This window comes from Nycticebus coucang, chromosome 12 (genome assembly GCF_027406575.1).
Source record: "Nycticebus coucang isolate mNycCou1 chromosome 12, mNycCou1.pri, whole genome shotgun sequence".
NCBI classification, from domain to species: Eukaryota; Metazoa; Chordata; class Mammalia; order Primates; family Lorisidae; genus Nycticebus; species Nycticebus coucang.
In genome coordinates this window covers 18,746,254-18,765,674 of record NC_069791.1, presented here as the reverse complement: position 1 = coordinate 18,765,674, position 19,421 = coordinate 18,746,254, and the positions used below count along the sequence as shown (strand labels likewise).

General features: G+C 43.5%; 1 protein-coding gene across 5 annotated transcripts in view; it reads left to right on the top strand.

The window, feature by feature from the left end:
* The window catches only part of PCED1B (PC-esterase domain containing 1B), a 99,352-nt gene that overhangs the window by 67,579 nt on the left and 12,352 nt on the right, over positions 1–19,421 (top strand). Inside the window, exons 1-2 of one of the 5 annotated variants that reach the window (XM_053555780.1) lie at positions 2,129–2,206; positions 15,551–15,660. The exons of 1 other annotated variant lie outside the window; for it this stretch is intronic. Coding sequence is in view for 1 of the 4 variants with exons in the window: in XM_053555779.1 (XP_053411754.1) it covers positions 15,657–15,660 (4 nt within the window). In the remaining 3 variants the exon portion in view is untranslated. Of the gene's footprint in view, positions 1–2,128; positions 2,207–15,349; positions 15,394–15,417; positions 15,661–19,421 lie in introns of those variants that run through there. 3 more of the 5 variants (XM_053555779.1, XM_053555782.1, XM_053555783.1) reach the window with 3 other exon arrangements.

The following is a 19,421-nucleotide window of genomic DNA, read 5'->3' as shown; positions in this document are numbered from 1 at the left end:
GTTCACAAGCATCTGGGTGTCTTTGGAATGTGCCTAATGCTATGGTTGACGCCCAGACCTAGCTTGCTACCTAGTTTCCTGTGCTCCCCTATAGGCCAGGGGCAGCACATCACCCACCCTACAGTAAAGGTTCTGGGTGGCTCTGAATTGTGCCTCTGATTTTGCCTGCTTCATTGTCTACACATAAACTGATTTCTACAGAGAGGCCGTAACATTTCTTTCATATTTTGCAGTAAATATTATATACTCATTCTTTGTATAAAAGAATCTGGATATCCCAGCTCGGTTACCTCTCTGATCACTTACTTTTCCTTGTAATTCAGGTTATGTGTGGATACTATAACCATTAACTACTTTAGCCAATAGGTTGTTTTTTTATATATATGAAAAAGAGGTAAGGAATAAAGGAAGAAGAAAGAAGATATGGAGAAAGAGAGGAAAGAAAAAGGGCAAGGGCCATAGTTAGCGCTCAGTAGCTCCTGACCGTAACAGTCTCCACAGTTGGCATGTGGCCTAGTCTGTTCTGTTCCACTGCTTCCCTCCTTGGTCATTCTTCCATTTTCTTCCATCTCTCTTTTTTTTTTTTTTTTTTTTTAAGATTTTTCTTTTTTTGGCCGGGGCTGGGTTTGAACCTACCACCTTTGGCATATAGGGCTGGCGCCCTACTCCTTTGAGCCACAGGCACCACCCTCTCTTTTTTTTTTTTGAGACAGAGTCTCACTCTGTTACCCTGACTGGAGGGATACCAGGCGGCACAGCTCACAGCAACCTCAAACTTTTTTTTTTTTTGTAGAGACAGAGTCTCACTGTACCGCCCTCGGGTAGAGTGCCGTGGCCTCACACGGCTCACAGCAACCTCCAGCTCTTGGGCTTACGTGATTCTCTTGCCTCAGCCTCCCAAGCAGCTGGGACTACAGGCGCCCGCCACAACGCCCAGCTATTTTTTTGTTGTTGCAGTTTGGCCGGGGCTGGGTTTGAACCCACCACCCTCGGCATATGGGGCCGGCGCCCTACTCACTGAGCCACAGGCGCCGCCCCAACAACCTCAAACTCTTGAGCTCAAGCAATCCTCTTGTCTCAGCTTCCCAAGTAGCTAAGACTATAGGTACCCACAATAACGCACAGCAATTTTTTCTATTTTTTAAGTAGAGAAGACTCTTACTTTTGCTCAGGCTGGCCTTGAACTTCCGAGCTCAAGCAATCCACCTGTCTCGGCTTCCTAGGGTTCTGGGGTTACAGGCATGAGTCACCACGCCCGGCCTTTTCTTCTCTTTTATATGAATTGATTATTTCAAAAGTCCTAGGTTTTTAAGGACCTTGTATGTTAGAAAGAATAGTGAAGATGTAGTCCTGAGTGTAGTTATAGGTGCAGCTCTATTTCCTCCTTCCACTCTGTGCCCCCAAATCCCAACACCCCCCCCCCAAATAAATAAATGGTATCCAGATGGCTTAGCTAATATCTGCTCCCCCTGTAAGTAGATAGCTGTCCAAACTGCCAGGGCTTTGACAAATTCATCCAACTGACACGGGAGCCAATTTTCCTGGCAATGTCTCAGTGCTGTGGGTGGAAGGGGCTTTGAATGGGAAGTTAGCAAACAATCAGATATTTCCAAAGTCTTTCTAGGAGAGGAATCACCCTCCAGGTCTCTAGTTGGAGACCTTCATTGTAGCTCAAATATGGAGCCCCAAGGTCAAAGCACCAAGAAAATAAAAGGTTTTAGCCTGAACGTGACAGATGGAGGGTTAAATTAGTTTAAGACTTTGTCCAAAATAAGTAAAACAAATTGCTAGGATAATATCACTATTGGTTTGAATAGCCTGTTGGACTGGTTGAGATGAAGTAAGGAGCTGAAAGTTGGGCTCATTTGGCAGCACAGATAAGAACCAAGGCTGTACCTAATTAACACCATGAAAAAGGAAAAACCTTGAGCCCCCTCCAAGGCTGTCTGAGGCCCAGGGCCATGCCCCCAGCTGCCCATGGCTGCTCCCTGCCCAGGCCTGCTGATAAGGAAGGAAGTGCTGTCTCTGTCCTGATAGGACAAGGGCGACCCAGCAGATCAGTGAGAGGCCAAGCAGAGCTCTCCACTCCCTTTTCCGCACTTCCGTGGGTGACAGTGTGATATACCCGCTGACCTCTCTTCCTTCCTCTTTCCTTCTCCTCTGGACCAGGCAATGAGAGCAATAGGAAATCTGCTTGCAGGAGCATGTAAGTATCTGGTCAGACAGGACCATAGGTCGGACAGGCTGGTGATCATTGGCCTTCATCAATTATTCTTAAGACATTCACTAAGAGAATTTATTCAGAGAAAACATATTTGGGGCTTTTTCCATTTGGAGCTTTTCCATTTAAAGAAATCATAAGCTTCTTCCCTAGTTTTCTTTAACAAACTAAGCATATGACAGGGAAGGGTTGCAGATTTTTCGTAGCCTACTTCCTCCTAAAATATGTGCCTGTGGTTAATCAAACTCTGCAAATGACAGTTTCTCCTTCAGACTTTGTGGGCTGGCACAGACAGCTCTCTGAACCCCCACAATTTGGAGCGGTTTTATTTTTTTCCCAAGGAGTATAAGCAATCATAATAAAGTTTTAAATAAATGAGGTATAAGAAATTTGGGGGTGGGGGTGGGGGAGGCACCTGTGGTCAGTGGGTAGGGCGCTGGCCCTATATACCGAGGGTGGCAGGTTCACACCCGGCCCCAGCCAAACTGCAACAAAAAATAGCCAGGCATTGTGGCGGGCACCTGTAGTCCCAGCTACTTGGGAGGCTGAGGCAAGAGAATCGCCTAAGCCCAGGAGCTGGAGGTTGCTGTGAGCTATGATGCCATGGCACTCTACCGAGGGCCATAAAGTGAGCCTGTCTCTTAAAAAAAAAAAAAGAAAGAAAGAAAGAAATTTTGTTGGGGTCCTGTTTCTGTGACTGCATCTGATGTCAGTGATACTGATACTGTCTCGAGATGAAGGCCTGAACCCCAGGCACAGTGTGTGGCCGGGATGCAGTGGTCTGTCTGGTGGTGATCGTCGGCAAAGAACACAGCAGGCAGAGGGAGCAGGGTTCCAACCTTGCTACTTAGTACAAGCTGTCTGGCCCAAGGGAAAACCAGATCCCCCAGGAACTCTTCTTCTTCTCATGCTTATCATGGAGACAGTAATACCTACCCTATAGGGTGGATCTAAATTTATATTATGCCCCAATATAAAGCAGGCTCTCAATTAATGGTAACAATAATAATTATTGGTAGCCTGGCATGGTGGCTCAAGCCTGTAATCTTAGCACTCTGGGAAATGAAGGCGGGTAGATTGCTAGAGCTGAGACCAGCCTGAGCAACAGCAAGACCTGTCTCTACTAAAACTAGAAAAACTAGCTGGGTGATGTGGCAGGCACTTGTAGTCCCAGCTACTTGGGAGACTGAGGCAAGGGGATCACTTGAGCCCAGGAGTTTGAGGTTGCTGTGAACTATGATGCCACAGCACTCTACTGAGGGTGACAGAGTGAGACTCTGTCTCAAATAATAATTATTGTTGACTTTGTAAAAAAAAAAAAAAAGTTGATACAGTTACTCAGAATGGTATACTCAGTGAGTATTCCTTATTCTGTACTGTTGTTATTTAAGGCAGCAGTTTTCAACCTGTGGAACGCAACTCCTTTCTTCCATTTGTAATAACACAGCAATTAGGAAGTTTGAGCACCACTGATCTAAGGGAATCGGAGGCCTTATCAATTTGGGATCTTCAGGCTTCCTTGAAGTAATGCTATGAATTTGGCTAATGTGCCTGATTAAGGCAGAAAGGCTGGTATTTTCAGAAAAAAATCTGATCTGATTTAGCGGGTTAAATTCAACCTATGACAGGAAGGGAAGTTAGAAGATCTGTATCTTAGAAAGAGCAAAGGCTGTAGTTTTAGAGAATGGGTTGGAGGAAGAAAGGAACATATGTGGGAAGATAAATTTGGAAACCACAGGAGGATTCCAGATTTGAACTAAGGTAGAGGCTGCAGGGGGAGCAATGGATGGATCAGAGATTGGTCTGGGAGATAGAGTCTGCTCTGCTTATGGGATGAAGGAGAAGTTCTGTGACCTTGAGATTTCTATCTTGGGGCAATTGGGTGGATATTAATTCCATTTACTGAGAGGAGGAACAGGCTTGGAAAATAAGATAATTTGTTTAGAATTTTATTGAAATTAGATCTTTGTACAGTCACAGGGTTTATTCAACCGGAAACAAAGAGATGTTTCTTGATGCTTAGCTATTTTTGTTAAGTATTTTAAAACTATTCCATGACTTAACTAGCATATGTCACCAAGAATGAATGCCTATATAGAAAATAAACATAGTAGGAGTCTTTTGTGATGATACCAGTATATAAAGTGGCTGGGGCCATAGTTACGTGACAATTTAGAAATGATGACTAAGAAAATAGAATATGAACGCATGATTCAAAGATTTATAACCATAGGTTAATTAGACTGGTAAACCCTAGATTCAGAGAAGTGAAAGTAATTTCTTTTTTTTTTTTTTTGTAGAGACAGAGTCTCACTTTATGGCCCTTGGTAGAGTGCCGTGGCCTCATACAGCTCACAGCAACCTCCAACTCCTGGGCTTAAGCGATTCTCTTGCCTCAGCCTCCCAAGTAGCTGGGACTACAGGCGCCCGCCACAACGCCCGGCTATTTTTTGGTTGCAGTTTGGCCGGGGCCGGGTTTGAACCCGCCACCCTCGGTATATGGGGCTGGCGCCTTACCGACTGAGCCACAGGCACTGCCCCAAAGTGAAAGTAATTTCTAGTTCTCTATTTTCACTTATTGACATGTATTTCAGAAAAACAACAACAAAACATGTTAAGGAAAGTATCATCCTAAAGACAAAATGGAAGAAATAAAAAGTAGCCAGTGACAGTATCTTTGTAAATGATAATTTGGAAAAATATGTCGAGGACTGTTATTTTACCAGTAGGATGGAAGAGTGACATACAATTAACTTACAAAATCAATGATGAAATGTGGGCCAAGCATACTTATAAAGCAAATATCCATAGAAGAGTCTGACCAGAAGCCACTGTTCATAGTGCTATTTTTAGTCATTTTCATGCTGTTGGTAGAATTTTTAAAATCTCTTTTCAGTAATATAAGTGATACCCTAACATAAAGCCATAATTGCATTTCCAACATTGAATTATAATTATCTGTTTTAGAGTTCTTCCTCTCACTGATCTGTGAGCTCCAGAATATAGAGAAGACTGTCTGGCTCAACCTCATGTCCTCTGAGAGAGGCACTGGTGAATGTTTAATGAAGAAGAAAAGGTGGCCAGTTGTGGTGGCTCACACCTGTAATCCCAGCACCTTGAGAGGCCAAGACGGTAGGATCACTTGAGCCCAAGATTTTCAGTTTGGCCTGGACAACATAGAAAGACCCCAGCTCTAAAAAAAAAAAAAACAGAAAAATTATGCTATTTTTCCCATCCTGGACAAAAAAAATTTATGTTCAGGAATTTAGTGGTTAATATCATTTAAAATGTTAGAACATTTTCTTTTTTCTTTTCTTTTTGAGACAGAGTTTCAAGCTGTCACTCTCAGTATAGTGCTGTGGCGTCATAGCTCACAGCAACCTCCAACTCTGGCTCAAGCGATCCTCTTGCCTCAGTTTTTCCATTTTTAGTAGAAACGGGGTCTGGCTTTTGCTCAGGCTGGTCTTGAATTCGTGAGCTCAAGCAGTCTACCCGCCTCAGCCTCCCAGAGTGCTAGGATTACAGACTTGAGCCACCGTGTCAGGCCTACAACTTTTTCTTTATAAGTATGAACAAATCTCAAATAATTTTGAAAAAAAAATTATTACATCTGTAATCCCATCATGCAAATAAGTGAAAGGTTAGCATTTTAGTTATAGCAAAGATGATATCACTGTTCAAATTAATTTACAATGCCATTTAAAAACATGCATTTTTTTAAAAGTTCAGATTTTAAAACTTGACAGTGCTGTTGATAGAGCTCTCAGGTCTGACAATTTAAAAGAAAAATTAAAGGCATTTTAAAGAGAAATTTTTAAAATGCAGACCATGAATATGAAAGGTAAAGGAAGAGTCTTTGACAGCCTCTGCTGATTGTGAAGGAGGAAAGGAGGAACGTTTTCTTCAGATCTGGGGATGAAGCCTCTTTCTTTGCATAGTTTATCCTAACATGGGTTTGGGTAAGGGAAGATTTATTCCAATTAATAAATACCTAAGTCTGTCGGAGCTGGGATGCTAGGTTGCCGGCCCCAGCCCATGAAACTGCCAGGACACAGACGGCTGTATAAGCTCTCTCGGGGTATGGCTCCCTGTAAGTGCCAGGGAGCCCGTTATCTCAGTCAGGCTCCCCATCAGGAGGAGTCAGTTGTCTCAGTCAGGTCAGAGGTGCCAAAAGGTGCAGCAGTCAGCTGTCTGCACCATAGATGTGGAGACTGTCAAGCACTAATGATCTGCGAGCCCTGATCCTTTTTAACATGAGACCAATCCCTTCCCCATTCCCTTATTACCAAGGCGGTTCTTTGCAGGTGTCTCACGCATAAGTCATCTGACTCGGAGTAGAAAACATCTCAAATAGTGTGTCTGAGTCAAACTACTGGCCTGGGGGTTGACAAACCTGTACTATTAAAGATGTAGCAACCAGGAAAAGGTAAGGGAACTGGACAAAGGAATTGAAAGTTACCAGGGGCAGGGAGAAAAGGAGAAAAAAAGTGTTGTTTAATGGATAACAGTGTTTCGGATTTAAAAGAAGAAAACGTTTTGGAGATCTTTTTCACACCATTGTGAATATACCTAACACAACTAAACTGTATACCTGAAAATGGTTATGTTGGATAATTAGAGAGACAGAGGGAATCAGAAAACTTAGCCTATAGTTTGGCACCTTCTAATAAAATTTATTTATTTTTTTTATTATTTTTTTTTTTGTAGAGACAGAGTTTCACTTTATTGTCCTCGGTAGAGTGCCGTGGCATAACACGGCTCACAGCAACCTCCAACTCCTGGGCTTAGGCGATTCTCCTGCCTCAGCTTCCGGAGTAGCTGGGACTACAGGCACCCACCACAACGCCTGGCTATTTTTTTGTTGCAGTTTGGCCGGGGCTGGGTTTGAACCCGCCACCCTCGGCATATGGGGCCAGTGCCCTACTCACTGAGCCACAGGCGCCGCCTAACCTTCTAATAAAATTTAATGTTATTTAGAGGTAAAGGGGATTGCTAAATAATGTAAGATCCAATTCTCCTAAAATGTTAAATTATTCTTTGAAAAAAATGTTTACACCTTTAAAAAAAAAAAAAGTATGAACTGTGATTCTGGAACTGGACCCAAGGAGGTTGGTCCTTAATCTAAGCCCAGTAGTTATCCTGGCAATTGCTTAATCTCCCTGCCTCAACTTGACCTACGGATGACAATTGCTTAATCTCCCTGCTTAATCTCCCTGCCTCAACTTGACCTACGGATGACAGAAGTTTATTCCCACTTGCAGAGCTTATTCCTGCATGAGTAGAGGCACTTCAGTCCAGACAACCATGCCCATCCAACAGGGTAGCTGTCAGGGTTTACATTTAATTCAGTGGTTATTCATTTAAAGTATTATTTTATTGTTAAAGCCTAGAATAAACTAAGCATGTACTAAGTGCCAAACAACTATGCTTTGCACTTGGCATATTTAATCTTCAGAACTGGAAGTGGCCAATAGGAGTTAAGTAACTTTCCCAAAATCACGCAGCTCATGGGTTAAGAATTTGGGACTCTAAACTCAACTTTTCTGCCAGTGAAGGCCAAGCTCTGAAGCACTAATCTATATTGGAACATAAGACAAAACTTGCATAAAACATACAAATCTTAGAGAGTTTGTAGAAAAGTTTCAGATTTCTTGATAGAATGGGATCATTTATAAATCCCATTCCATCCATCCTAAATAGTGAAACCATCAATAAATGGCTCTTTTCAGTCCTTAACCTCCCAAATCCAAACAACTCTGGCCTTGTTTATCAACAGCACAAAAGTTTGCATTCCTGACTTAGTAGAGAATTTAGTTCTTAGTTTTGTTTGTTTTGTTTTTGAGACAGGGTCTTGCTCTATCACCCCAGCTGGATTACAGTGGCTTCATGGTAGCTCACAGCAACTTCAAACTCCTAGGCTCAAGCAATCTTCCTGATTCAGCCTCTTGAGTAGGTAGGACCATAGGCGCCTGCCACTGAACCTGGGTCCTTGTTCTATTTAGTGTCGTCTTGATGAGGCTGGACCCCTGCCCTAGAGGGATCCTCTCGCTTGGGGCTCCCAGAGTGCTCAGACTGTAGGCATGACCCATCATGCCTGGCCCAGAATTTAGCTCTGTTACTAAATCAAAGTCATGAAACATTTTAATGCAGAACCTCAAAATTCTTACTATACTATCAGAGAAGACCCCAACAGAGACGAATTAGTCATGACTCATATATGCTTGAAAATGCTAAATGCAAGTGCTTTGAAGAGGAATTGCCAGAAATATCTAGACTGTTCAAGTTTCATACAAGCAAAGAAAACACATACTGTTTTGTGATTTGACAAATTTGGTCCATTTTTTAAGGTAACCAGGAATAGATTCGAACACACACACCAGCTGGCTAAAATTTATGCATTTATATGTATATATTTAATGGACTGATTTCTGGCCCATTTATAGGACTTCCTTCCAAAAAGATAAGGAAAATAACTTATGTCCTTTAAAATAAAAAGTGTGAATGAAATGATAATGGCTTGCATAAAGATAAGTTAAAGTTAACCTGTGGCTGGAACTATTAAAGCATTGTTGATATAAAAGGGGCATTATTTTTGCCCTTATATTCAGAATATTTTTCACTGCCTGATTAAACTGTTTGGCTTTTATGGGTTTAGTTTTTAAATAAAGCGTGATTTTAAAGAAATTATTTACTCATAATGGCATGTTAATGCACATTAACACAAACAAAAAAGCGAAACCCCAGTCCTGATTAAATATAACTGTGTGCCTGTTCTGTACCTGCACTCATGAGCAAGACTAGAGAAAACCAGTGAGGCTCCCAGCCTGATGTGAGCCGTCCACACTGCTCAGTAATTACAGCCTCTCCTATCTCCTGGGGGACTATTGCAGACCTTCTCTCTCCTTCAACTTCTAATACCACTGTCTCCCATCCATTCTCAGCTGATGACCTGAGGTGCCCCATCCAAGGCCAACCCTGCACTCAGGCCCTAGATTACATTCCTTTTTACCCACTCGAAGACTTTGCCTGGTGCTTTTTCTTCCCTCTTGCATCATCCACCCTTCCCTGTTTACTTGGTCAAGCCCGTAAGCATACAAGCATGCGTTTATTCCCAGAATAAATCTCTTAACTTTACCTCCCCCTCTAGACAACTTGCCATTCTCTGCTCCTCTTCAGTCATAGCAAAACTCATGTAGTGTCTCCAGTTATCCTTCTGTTCTCTCTAATCAGCCTTTGTCTCCACTGCTCCATCAAGGTCACCAGTGTCCTGCATAATGCTACAAGCAATGGTCAAACACCCTGTGTGACTTGTCACCTGTTTCTACAGTACCTCCTCTGAGTCCTGCCCTGAAATCCTTTCTCCTCTGGCTCCCAGTACCTCACTCTCACCTGATTTCCCTATTTGACTCACTCTTCCTTCCCAGGGTCCTGTAGAGGTTCTCCTCTTCTATACCTGGAGAGCCCCAGGGCTCAATTCTTGGACCTCCTTTCCTCTCTAGTATCACCTGCTCTTTTGGTGGCAACATCCAAACCCAATTAATATCTCCAGCCTGGACGTCTCCGTTAATCTCCATACTTGTATCTGCAAATGCCCATTTACCACTTCAGTAGAGACATCTAAAAGGAATCTCAGAGCTAACAAGCCTAAAACCCAAACGCTTGACCTCCACCCCCTAAACCTGTTTTTCCTCATATTTCTTCATCCCAGTAAACGACAACATCTTCCTTCTTGTTGCTCAAGCCAGAAACCATGGAGCCACTCTGGTCTCCTGTCCTTTTCTCACACCCTGCCATCTCCACACAGGCAAATTCTATCACCTCTGCCTTCAAAACACATCTGGAATCAGACTGCTTTTCCTTCCCCGGCTGATATGCCTCTAGTCTCAGCCATAACGCTACCTGTTCAGTACCCTCCCAACTCATCTCCGCGCTTCTGCCTTGCCCCACACAGTCTATTCTCAACAGAAGCAGCAAGAGAGATGGTAACTTTCCTGCTCAGACCTCTGGCAATGGCTCCTAAAGATCTGCCCAATGGTCCACAGCTGCCTTCCATGATCCCGTGATCTGCCCCCTCCTCCTCCAACTGCATTTTCTCCTGTTCAGTCTGGTCACACTGGCCTCCTTGCTACTCCTCCACTTAGAGCTTCTTCCCCCTGGATTTCCCCTGGGCTCGTCCTTCACCGCCCTCAGGGCTCTGCTCAGGTGCTGCCTCCTCAGGCCTTCTCCAGACCACCCTGTTTAAAACCCAGCCTGCTGCCCCCACACCCTTCCTTTTCTCTTTTATCTAACATATACTTTCTTTCTTTTTTGAGACAGGGTCTTGTTCTGCCTCCAAGGTTAGAGTGCAATGGTGTCATCATAGCTCACTGTAACCTCCAACTCTTGGACTCAAGGGATCCTCCTACACCAGCCTCCCCAAGCACTAGGATTACAGGTGGAAGCCCCCATGCCTGGCCTGTGCTACTTATTTTTTTTTAATCGTCTGCCTCCCCCATCTCAAACGTAAACTCCATTAGGGCAGGGGCTTTTTATTTTTTTTTAATGTTTTATTTATTGCTGTTTCCCTCACACCCACAACAGTTCCTGTCATAACTATTTATTATTATTATTTATTTTTTTTTTTTGCAGTTTTTGGACGGGGCTGGGTTTGAACCCGCCACCTCCAGCATATGGGGCCAGTGCCCTTCCCCTTTGAGCCACAGGCACCACCCTGTCATAACTATTTATTGAGTGATAGAAAAAGAGAATTGAACCAATGGACCCCAGAGAATGATACAGAGATACTTTATCGTACACTCCTGTGTGCCCACGACTCTGGGTGTAGCTCCCCATTTAATCTTTGCATCTACATAGTAGTTATTATTATCACCATTTTACAGATGAGAAATAAGTGACTGACAAGTTCATGCAGTCATAAGTGACTGAATCAGGATTTTTTTTTTTTTTTGAGACAGAGTCACTCTTTCACCCTTAGTTGAGTTATGTGGCATCATAGCTCACAGCAACCTCAAACTCTTGGGCTCATGTGATTCTCTTGCCTCAGCTTCCCAAGTAGCTGGGACTACAGGTGCCCGCCACAATGCCTGGCTGTTTTTAGGGAGCGGTCTTGCTCTTGCTTAGGCTGGTCTTGAACCTGTGAGCTCAGGCAATCCACCTGCCTTGGCCTCCCAAAGTGCTGGGATTATGGGCAGGAACCACCGCGCCCAGCCTCTAAAGCAGGATTTAAACCCAAGCCTGTTGGCGCTGAAGCCATAGGATCTAATGGCTCGCTTATTTCCCAGCATTGCAGTTCTAGCTTCTGTCCACACCATCAATACACAGCGAATATGGAAGTGTGAGTGGTCTCCCTCAGGCAGCCACAGGCCACAACCCATTTCCTTACGGTGCCACACCACAGGGACCCCTTGGCCTACCTCTTTGCAGACTGTTGCGAGTTAACACGTTTACTATACCGTTTCAAACATGGAAATGTTTGGAACAATCTAAATGATCAGTCTACCAAAGGATGACTCAGTTTAATATCTGTTTTAAGTGGTGCTCATATTATTTCCAGACAACTGCCTTTCCTAAGAAAGGACATTGAATCTTTAATAAGGAAGGAAGGGATAATAAAATATTTCAGACAGATAGAGAATTATCTGTATAGAATATTTCTAGTGGAACCAACAAGATATCAGTAGTAGTTTTACTGCCAGGGCAAGTGAAAGATTAGGGACGCAGAAAGGAAAAGGGGTAGACTTCTCACTAAGGCCACTGATACCTTTTGAAATGTTGCGCCTGGTGCTTGAATTACCTTCTAAAAGTAAACAAAATAATTTAAGAAGGACAGTAATGGCAGGAGGCAGTAAAGACGTCCCACGGCACAGAGGGAAGGGCAGGCCCTAGTCCCTGGCCTGCTCTGTCAAGGTGAGAAGTCGTTCATGCACTCTTTGGGCCTCAGCCTCAGCATTTGCAGAATGAAGGCAATAATCAGAGCTCACTTTGCTTTATAAAAGGAGATCTGATAAATGCATCAATGAACAAAGTTATGATTTAATAAAAAATAATAAAAAATAAAAACAAAAAAAAAGGAGATATGTGTGAGGAAGCACATTTTAGTTGTAAAACCTCACACACATATAAGTTGTCTTTATCTTTCAGGAAAAAGCCAAGTTTGTAAGGAGAAAAGCTCACTGAACTTCAGAACACAAAATGGGGCCACAAGAGCCATCGTAGCCAGATAGCAATAGATGCTGTCCACACATATCAAAATAAGTTCTTGGAAGCAAGATAATCAGTTGAAAATCTGTTGCTTGATCTCGAATGACTTTTAAGTTTAAAGAGTATAAGCACGATTATCACTTGCATTATTATAAATCTTCTGTTCTCTGATCTTGGGATGATTACAAAAGTTTCTGTCATCCTCCCCTAGAATGTTTTTATTCTCACAATGCAGAGACCAGCTGAAAGGTGGAGAACTGGAAAGATTTACAACTCCTGTAGATTTGCTAGGATAAATAACGGCAGATTGTTCACATTTACTATTCCAAATTTTAAGATACAAAAATTATCAGTTGGGGTCTAGATTGAAGCCCTACCTCAATTGTATCGAATATCATGGTGATGATTATGAAAAATATTGAAATAATTTGCATGGCGGCTATAGGCAGGAGGATGAAAACAAGGTGTAATGTGCAGAACTAATTTTAAGCCACACGTTGGGCAGTCAATGACATAAAGTAAAATGATAAGGAAAGACAACTATGTCATTTTATAAGCCAGTTTACATAAATAGCATAGTATTTAAAAAAAGAAAAAAAAACAGGCAATGTCCATAGTTCAGGGGGTAAGGGCACCAGCCACATACACTGAGGCTGCAGGTTCGAACCCAGCCCAGGTCAGCTAAACAATAATGACAACTACAACAACAGCAAAAAAAAAAAAATAATAATAACCAGGCGTTGTGGTGGGCGCCTGTAGTCCCAGCTACTTGGGAGGCTGAGGCAAGAGAATCGCTTAAGCCCAAGAGTTGGAGGTTGCTGTGAGCTGTGACGCCACAGCACTCTACCCAGGCGACAGCTTGAGACTCGGTCTCAAAAAAGAAAAGAAAAGAAAACCAGCATGGAATTCAGGACTGTTTTGAATTCTGTTACTTATTTGTTAGTTATCTTATACTGTAGGGGAGGAAAAATGGTTGAAGTATGAGTTAAATTGACATGAAATAGATTAACAGGAAAAAACCCATTTTTAATGACGTGCATACACAGAGAGTCCTGCTGAGGACTGAGGCTTACCTAGTGTGGCACCTGGAGCAATAGGAACTCTGGGCTTTGGGGGAGGTGGTGACAGATTATGGGAGAGTAAGAGGTGGAAATGTATGCTGCCTACTCAAAGTTAGGCAAAGTTGTCTGCGGCAGCCCCCTTCCCAATACAGATATTTTTACTAACATAGGTTTCCTTATAGATACAAATTTCTTCTACAAAAGGACAGCTTTTCAGAGCTGCTCCTGTATCTGCAATTTCTCAGAATAATCAGCTCAAAATATGCCAAAGAAATATATTTTGGGGTGGCATATTCTGGTCTCCTTTGGGATGGTATGTTTTGAGCCCCCAGTGATACCATCCAGTGGAAAAATATTCTAACCAAAGGTTCACTGTTCTGATAAAAACTTTTTTTTTTTTTTTGTAGAGACAGAGTCTCACTGTACCGCCCTCGGGTAGAGTGCCGTGGCGTCACACAGTTCACAGCAACATCTTAACTCTTGGGCTTACGCGATTCTCTTGCCTCAGCCTCCCGAGCAGCTGGGACTACAGGCGCCCGCCACAACGCCCGGCTATTTTTTGGTTGCAGTTTGGCCGGGGCTGGGTTTGAACCCGCCACCCTCGGCATATGGGGCTGGCGCCCTACTCACTGAGCCGCAGGCGCCGCCCTTTTTTTTTCTTTTTGAGACAGAGTCTCAACCTGTCACCCTGGGTAGAGTGCCGAGGCATCACAGCTCACAGCAACCTCCAACTCCTGAGCTTAAGCCATTCTCCTGCCTCTGCCTCCCAAGCAGCTGGGACTACAGGTGCCAGTCACAACGCCCGGCTATTTTTTGGTTGCAGCCATCATTGTTGTTTGGCAGGCCCAGGCTGGATTAGAACCCGCCAGCTCAGGTGTATGTGGCTGGTGCCTTAGCCGCTTGAGCCACAGGTGCCGAGCCCTTTTTTTTTTAAATCTTCATTTCCTCTTTTTTTTTTTTTTCCTGATTTATTTCCTCCTTCTCTTTCATCTTGATATTTGTAGGGAAAATGATAAGTGTTCTTCTCCCAAATCCAATCATTCTAAACAAAAGAAAACAAAGGTCTGCCCTCATCTTTAATCGATCAGAAGACTTTTTTTTTTTTAAGCACACACTCCCCCTAGATTACCCTCCTTCTTCAAGAGGAAGACTAGGGGAGAAAGCAGAAAATTCTTTTAGGAAGGCTGCAGCCAGGCCTGCTGTTCCCCATATAGGCTCAGGACTAGTGTTTCCTCTACTGTGAGCTGGGCTGTTCTTCCACCAAGAGGCCAGTGGGAAGACCAGAGAGAGGACTTGGAAGTGGTTTGTTAACTGTAACACCACACAGAAGTTCAGGATTGTACAGAGGAAGTAGGAAAGGCAGAGAGCCTCCTCTCCTCTTACCATTTCCCCCTTTTTTGCACTTCCTCCTTCCCCCTTAGAATACATTTTCAGCCAGGAACACACCGTACTAGCACCATCAAGAGAGTAATTAAGAACTCACGCCTGTAATGCCAGCACTCTGGGAGGCTGAGGCAGGAGGATCCCTTGAGGTCAGGAGTTTGAGACCAGCCTGACCAAGAGTGAGACCCAGACTCTACTAAAAATAGAAAAACTAGCCAGGCATTGTGGCTCAAGCCTATAGTCCCTGCTACTCGGGAGTCTGAGGCAAGAGGATGGACTGCGCCCCCGACTTGGAGGTTGTGATGAATTATTATGAGGCCACTGCACTCTAGCCTGGGCAACAGAGCCAGACTCTGTCTCAAAAAAAAAAGCCAAGGGTTTGAATTGTTAAATAAATCAAGGAGGAGTCAATGTAAATTACACCCAAATTACTGAGAAAAGTGAAATGAAAACAAGTTCAGAGCCGGATTCCAGGAAGAGGTCCTCTTTTGTGTTTACTTACCACTTCATGTTTTCACATGCACCAAGGTTTGAAGTTTTGGTCATTATTCTTCCTCTTTCTAAAACAAGAAAGTAAATGCTGACTCGAGTCATCTGCCCCAGATGCCACCGGAAATGGCATCTTCTCCCAGACGCAGGTTTGTGAGCCTAGCAGCACCCAAAGGGTGACTTATTTCCCTTGTAGCCTCTGGGCCTGGCCATTCTGATCTGCGGCGTGGAGAAAGGATTGTGTCTAGGGAAGAGATCTGGAGGCGACTGGGAGAGGCATTTTGAAATCACCACTTACTTCAATGAGTAAGTACTTTCCGGTTTTACCACTTCATTTTAAACATTAAATCTGTACTTCGGACCAGCTTTTCTTGGGGCCTTCTTTTCTTGGGCACTTACTATAGCAAGGAATTGTCATCCTGGCCCACTTCAGCCTACCCAGCGTTAACTAAACAGCACTAAAAAGTACCCTTACCACCTGGGACTTGGTAATAGCAAAGTGTTAGTGATCATAAACTATTACATTTCTAAAAATGGACAGTGAAAGGAAACAGCCAATTTAAACAGCCCCTCTCTTATTGTAAACTAGAGAAGGGATGTGAGGTATCTCTTGTCTGTGCAATCTTGTATGTTGTGGTTTAACCACAAAGACTTGGCATCAACTTTGACTTCCAGCCCTGCCTTTTTATAAAATGGATGACCTCGGGCAGGCAGATTACTCAATCTTTTAACTTTAATTTCAGAATGTGTAAAATGGAGAAAAATAGAGTACCTATTGCTTGGGGTTCTTAGGAGGAATAAAGAGATAAGCAGATAAATATTGTTGGAGGGTGTACTTAATAATGTTACGAAGTAATTAGTGGTGCTAAATAATAAGTTAAATCAGTGTTACTAAATCGTAAGTCAAATGCTTCATTTAACTGGACGCTCCCTTAACCACTAAGCTCATCCCCCAATATGCTAAATAACAATAACCATGAACATCTGTAGAGTTTACAGAGCATTTCATTTGATTTCCACAGTTAACTCTCAGGCAAGCTAAGCAGAGCTATTGACTTAAATTTGGAGTTGGAGGTGGGCGGCACCTGTGGCTCAGTGGGTAGGGCGCAGAACCCGTATATCGAGGGTGCTGGGTCCAGTTTGCCCCTGGACAAACTGCAACAAAAAATAGCTGGGCATTGTGGCGGGCGCCTGTGGTCCCAGCTACTCAGGAGGCTGAGGCAAGAGAATCGCCTAAGCCCACGAGCTGGAGGTTGTTGTGAGCTGTGACTCCACGGCACTCTACCGAGGGCAACAAAATGACACTCTGTCTCTAAAAAAAAAAAAATAATAATAATTTGGAATTGGAGGAGAAGGAAGAAGGGGGGTGCTCTGCTGGACGTGGTGGCAGGAAGAGTAGCTCATAGGTCCAACCTTGGTGCTGATCTGAGGAAAACCAGGATTTAGGGAAAAGCATAATGTGGGAAATTAGTTTGGTGCCTGAGGGACAGGGCATGCATTTCTCCAGCAAGTTCCTCAGCTTCCTCAGCCCCTGGACCTGCCCTCCTCCAGTCTCATGCCACAGAGCTTGGAACTAAGAAAGTCAAGCCCCCTGCCAACAGACAAAGCAATGGGAACTCAGGTCTTCCAGAACCTCCACGGAATAGCATCGGTAGGGACTAAGGCAGACAGAAGCCTGTCTCTTAGAATCCCATTTCATTTTATTTATTTATTTATTTATTTATTTATTTATTTATTTTTTGAGACAGAGTCTCACTTTGTCACCCTTGGTAGAGTGCTGTGCTGTCATAGCTCACAGCAACCTCAAACTCTTGGGCTTAAGTGATCCTCTTGCCTCAGTCTCCCAAATAGCTGGGACCACAAGCGCCCGGCACAACACCCGGCTATTTTTTAGAGTCAGGTCTCACTCGTGCTCAGGCTGGTTTCAAATTCCTGACCTCAAGAAATCCACCCGGGGCCTGTGGCTCAAGGAGTAGGGTGCCGGTCCCATATGCTGGAGGTGGCGGGTTCAAACCCAGCCCTGGCCAAAAGAAAAAAAAAAAAAAGAAATCCACCCGCCTCCACCTCCCACAGTGCTAGGATTATAAGGTGTCAGCCACTGAGCAAGGCCCTAGGATCCCATTTTAAAATTCAAAACTTTTCCATAGAAAACTATCGCACACAGAATTCAGATACAGCAGTGTTAATAATAATACGTGTAACAACAATAAAATAATATCCATTTTTAAAGCTCTCTTGTGTAATCTCCCCAAAGAAGCTTAGGAGGTATTTCATCCCAGGAAAGGGTGAAAAGCCGAGGAGCACAGATACGGGTGAGCGTTACCCTGGAATAGACACCGAGTGAGGAGGGAAACGGCGTGCAAGTATTTCTTCCTAGATAAGATTATTTTTCTCCTCCTAATTTCAAAAATTTAGAGCTGAGGTTAAAAGCTCAGGCTCTGGAGCCACATTTCCTCCTAAATAAACAAAAGGAAACCCTACGCTTATCTGATCAGCCAGAAAATTCAGTCTCAATAACAGACCGTTTCTGCCATTTACTAGCTGGGCAGTCTTGGGCAATTTGCATAACTGCCCCATGCCTCAGTTTACCCAGCTATGACATGGAGGTAATAGTGGTTTCCAACTCACTAGGTTGCGAGACCAAGTAGGCCCCGCACAGAGCAAATGCTCAGTGGATATTGACTAAGGCATCGGAGGGCTGGGCCCTGAGGAGTAAAAGGAAGGGTGAGTCCCACTTCTGCCATCAGGAAACTAGGAATTAGTGTATCCACTGGGGTAGAATGGCAGGTGGGCAGTTAATTATAACACAGAACAGAATGAAATATGAAATAGAGAGGAAGATTTTTCTGTCTGGGAAAATAGAGCCTACTGACAGAGTTTCCTTATAAAGTGAATCTTAAGGAAGAAACAGAATTCCAGTTAAGTGGAAAGGTTTGGGGAACAGGCAGTGATGAATAAAGGAAAGGAAAAAGGCCTCTGGGCTTGCACAAACCCTATAATTCTCCCACAGGCTTTGAGACATCCAGAGAAGGAAGGGTCCTGGGCTAAAAATAAAAAAGGAAGAAATTTATGGAATGCAAAATGTTAGAGTTATGCTGGCATGTCACATGAAAATGAAATTCTAAAACCTGAACGATGAAGGTTCATGTGAGAAAACAAACACAAAACTGTATCTTTTTTTTTTTTTTTTTGTAGAGACAGAGTCTCACTTTATGGCCCTTGGTAGAGTGCCGTGGCCTCACACAGCTCACAGCAACCTCCAACTCCTGGGCTTAAGCGATTCTCCTGCCTCAGCCTCCCGAGTAGCTGGGACTACAGGCACCCGCCACAACGCCCAGCTATTTTTTGGTTGCAGTTCAGCCGGGGCTGGGTTTGAACCCGCCACCCTCGGTATATGGGGCCGGCGCCTTACTGACTGAGCCACAGGCGCCGCCCCAAAACTGTATCATTTTAATCACTCCGTGATGTATCCCCAGCTAATGTTTCAAGCACAATTCCACAGCATCTGTCTGAACATTCATGGAGAGAATATTTTCCCTTCGATGATCAATGCAGTACTTTCCCCTTTAGGAAGATGGTTCAAAAGTCACCAGAAAATAATCTTAAGAATTACAGTCACAGTTTGATGGGAGGATAAATGGACATCTAGAGAATTGAGAAGTGATAAGAGACCGGCATAGACAGTCACTCCTGCTGGCCCCCACCCCCACATCCCTATGGAACTCTGCTCCCCCACCTAAGTCTGGAACTCAGGAGGCAGATCTGGGCTAGAGGAAGAAATAAAAGGTAAATTCACCAACCACTTAAACATGTGGTGGCATCATGTTAATGATTGTACATATGCTCATTTAACTGCTCACTAGTAAAGAAATCCCTGGTAACTTCATTCCCATTTTGTTGAGGATTCTTTTTTTTTTTAATTATTTATAATTTTTACCGTTAAATCATAGCTGTGTACATTAGTGCAATCAAGGGGTACAATGTGCTGGTTTCATATACAATCTGAAATATTCTCATCAAACTGTTCAACGTAGCCTTCACGGCATTTTCTTAGTTACTGTATGTAG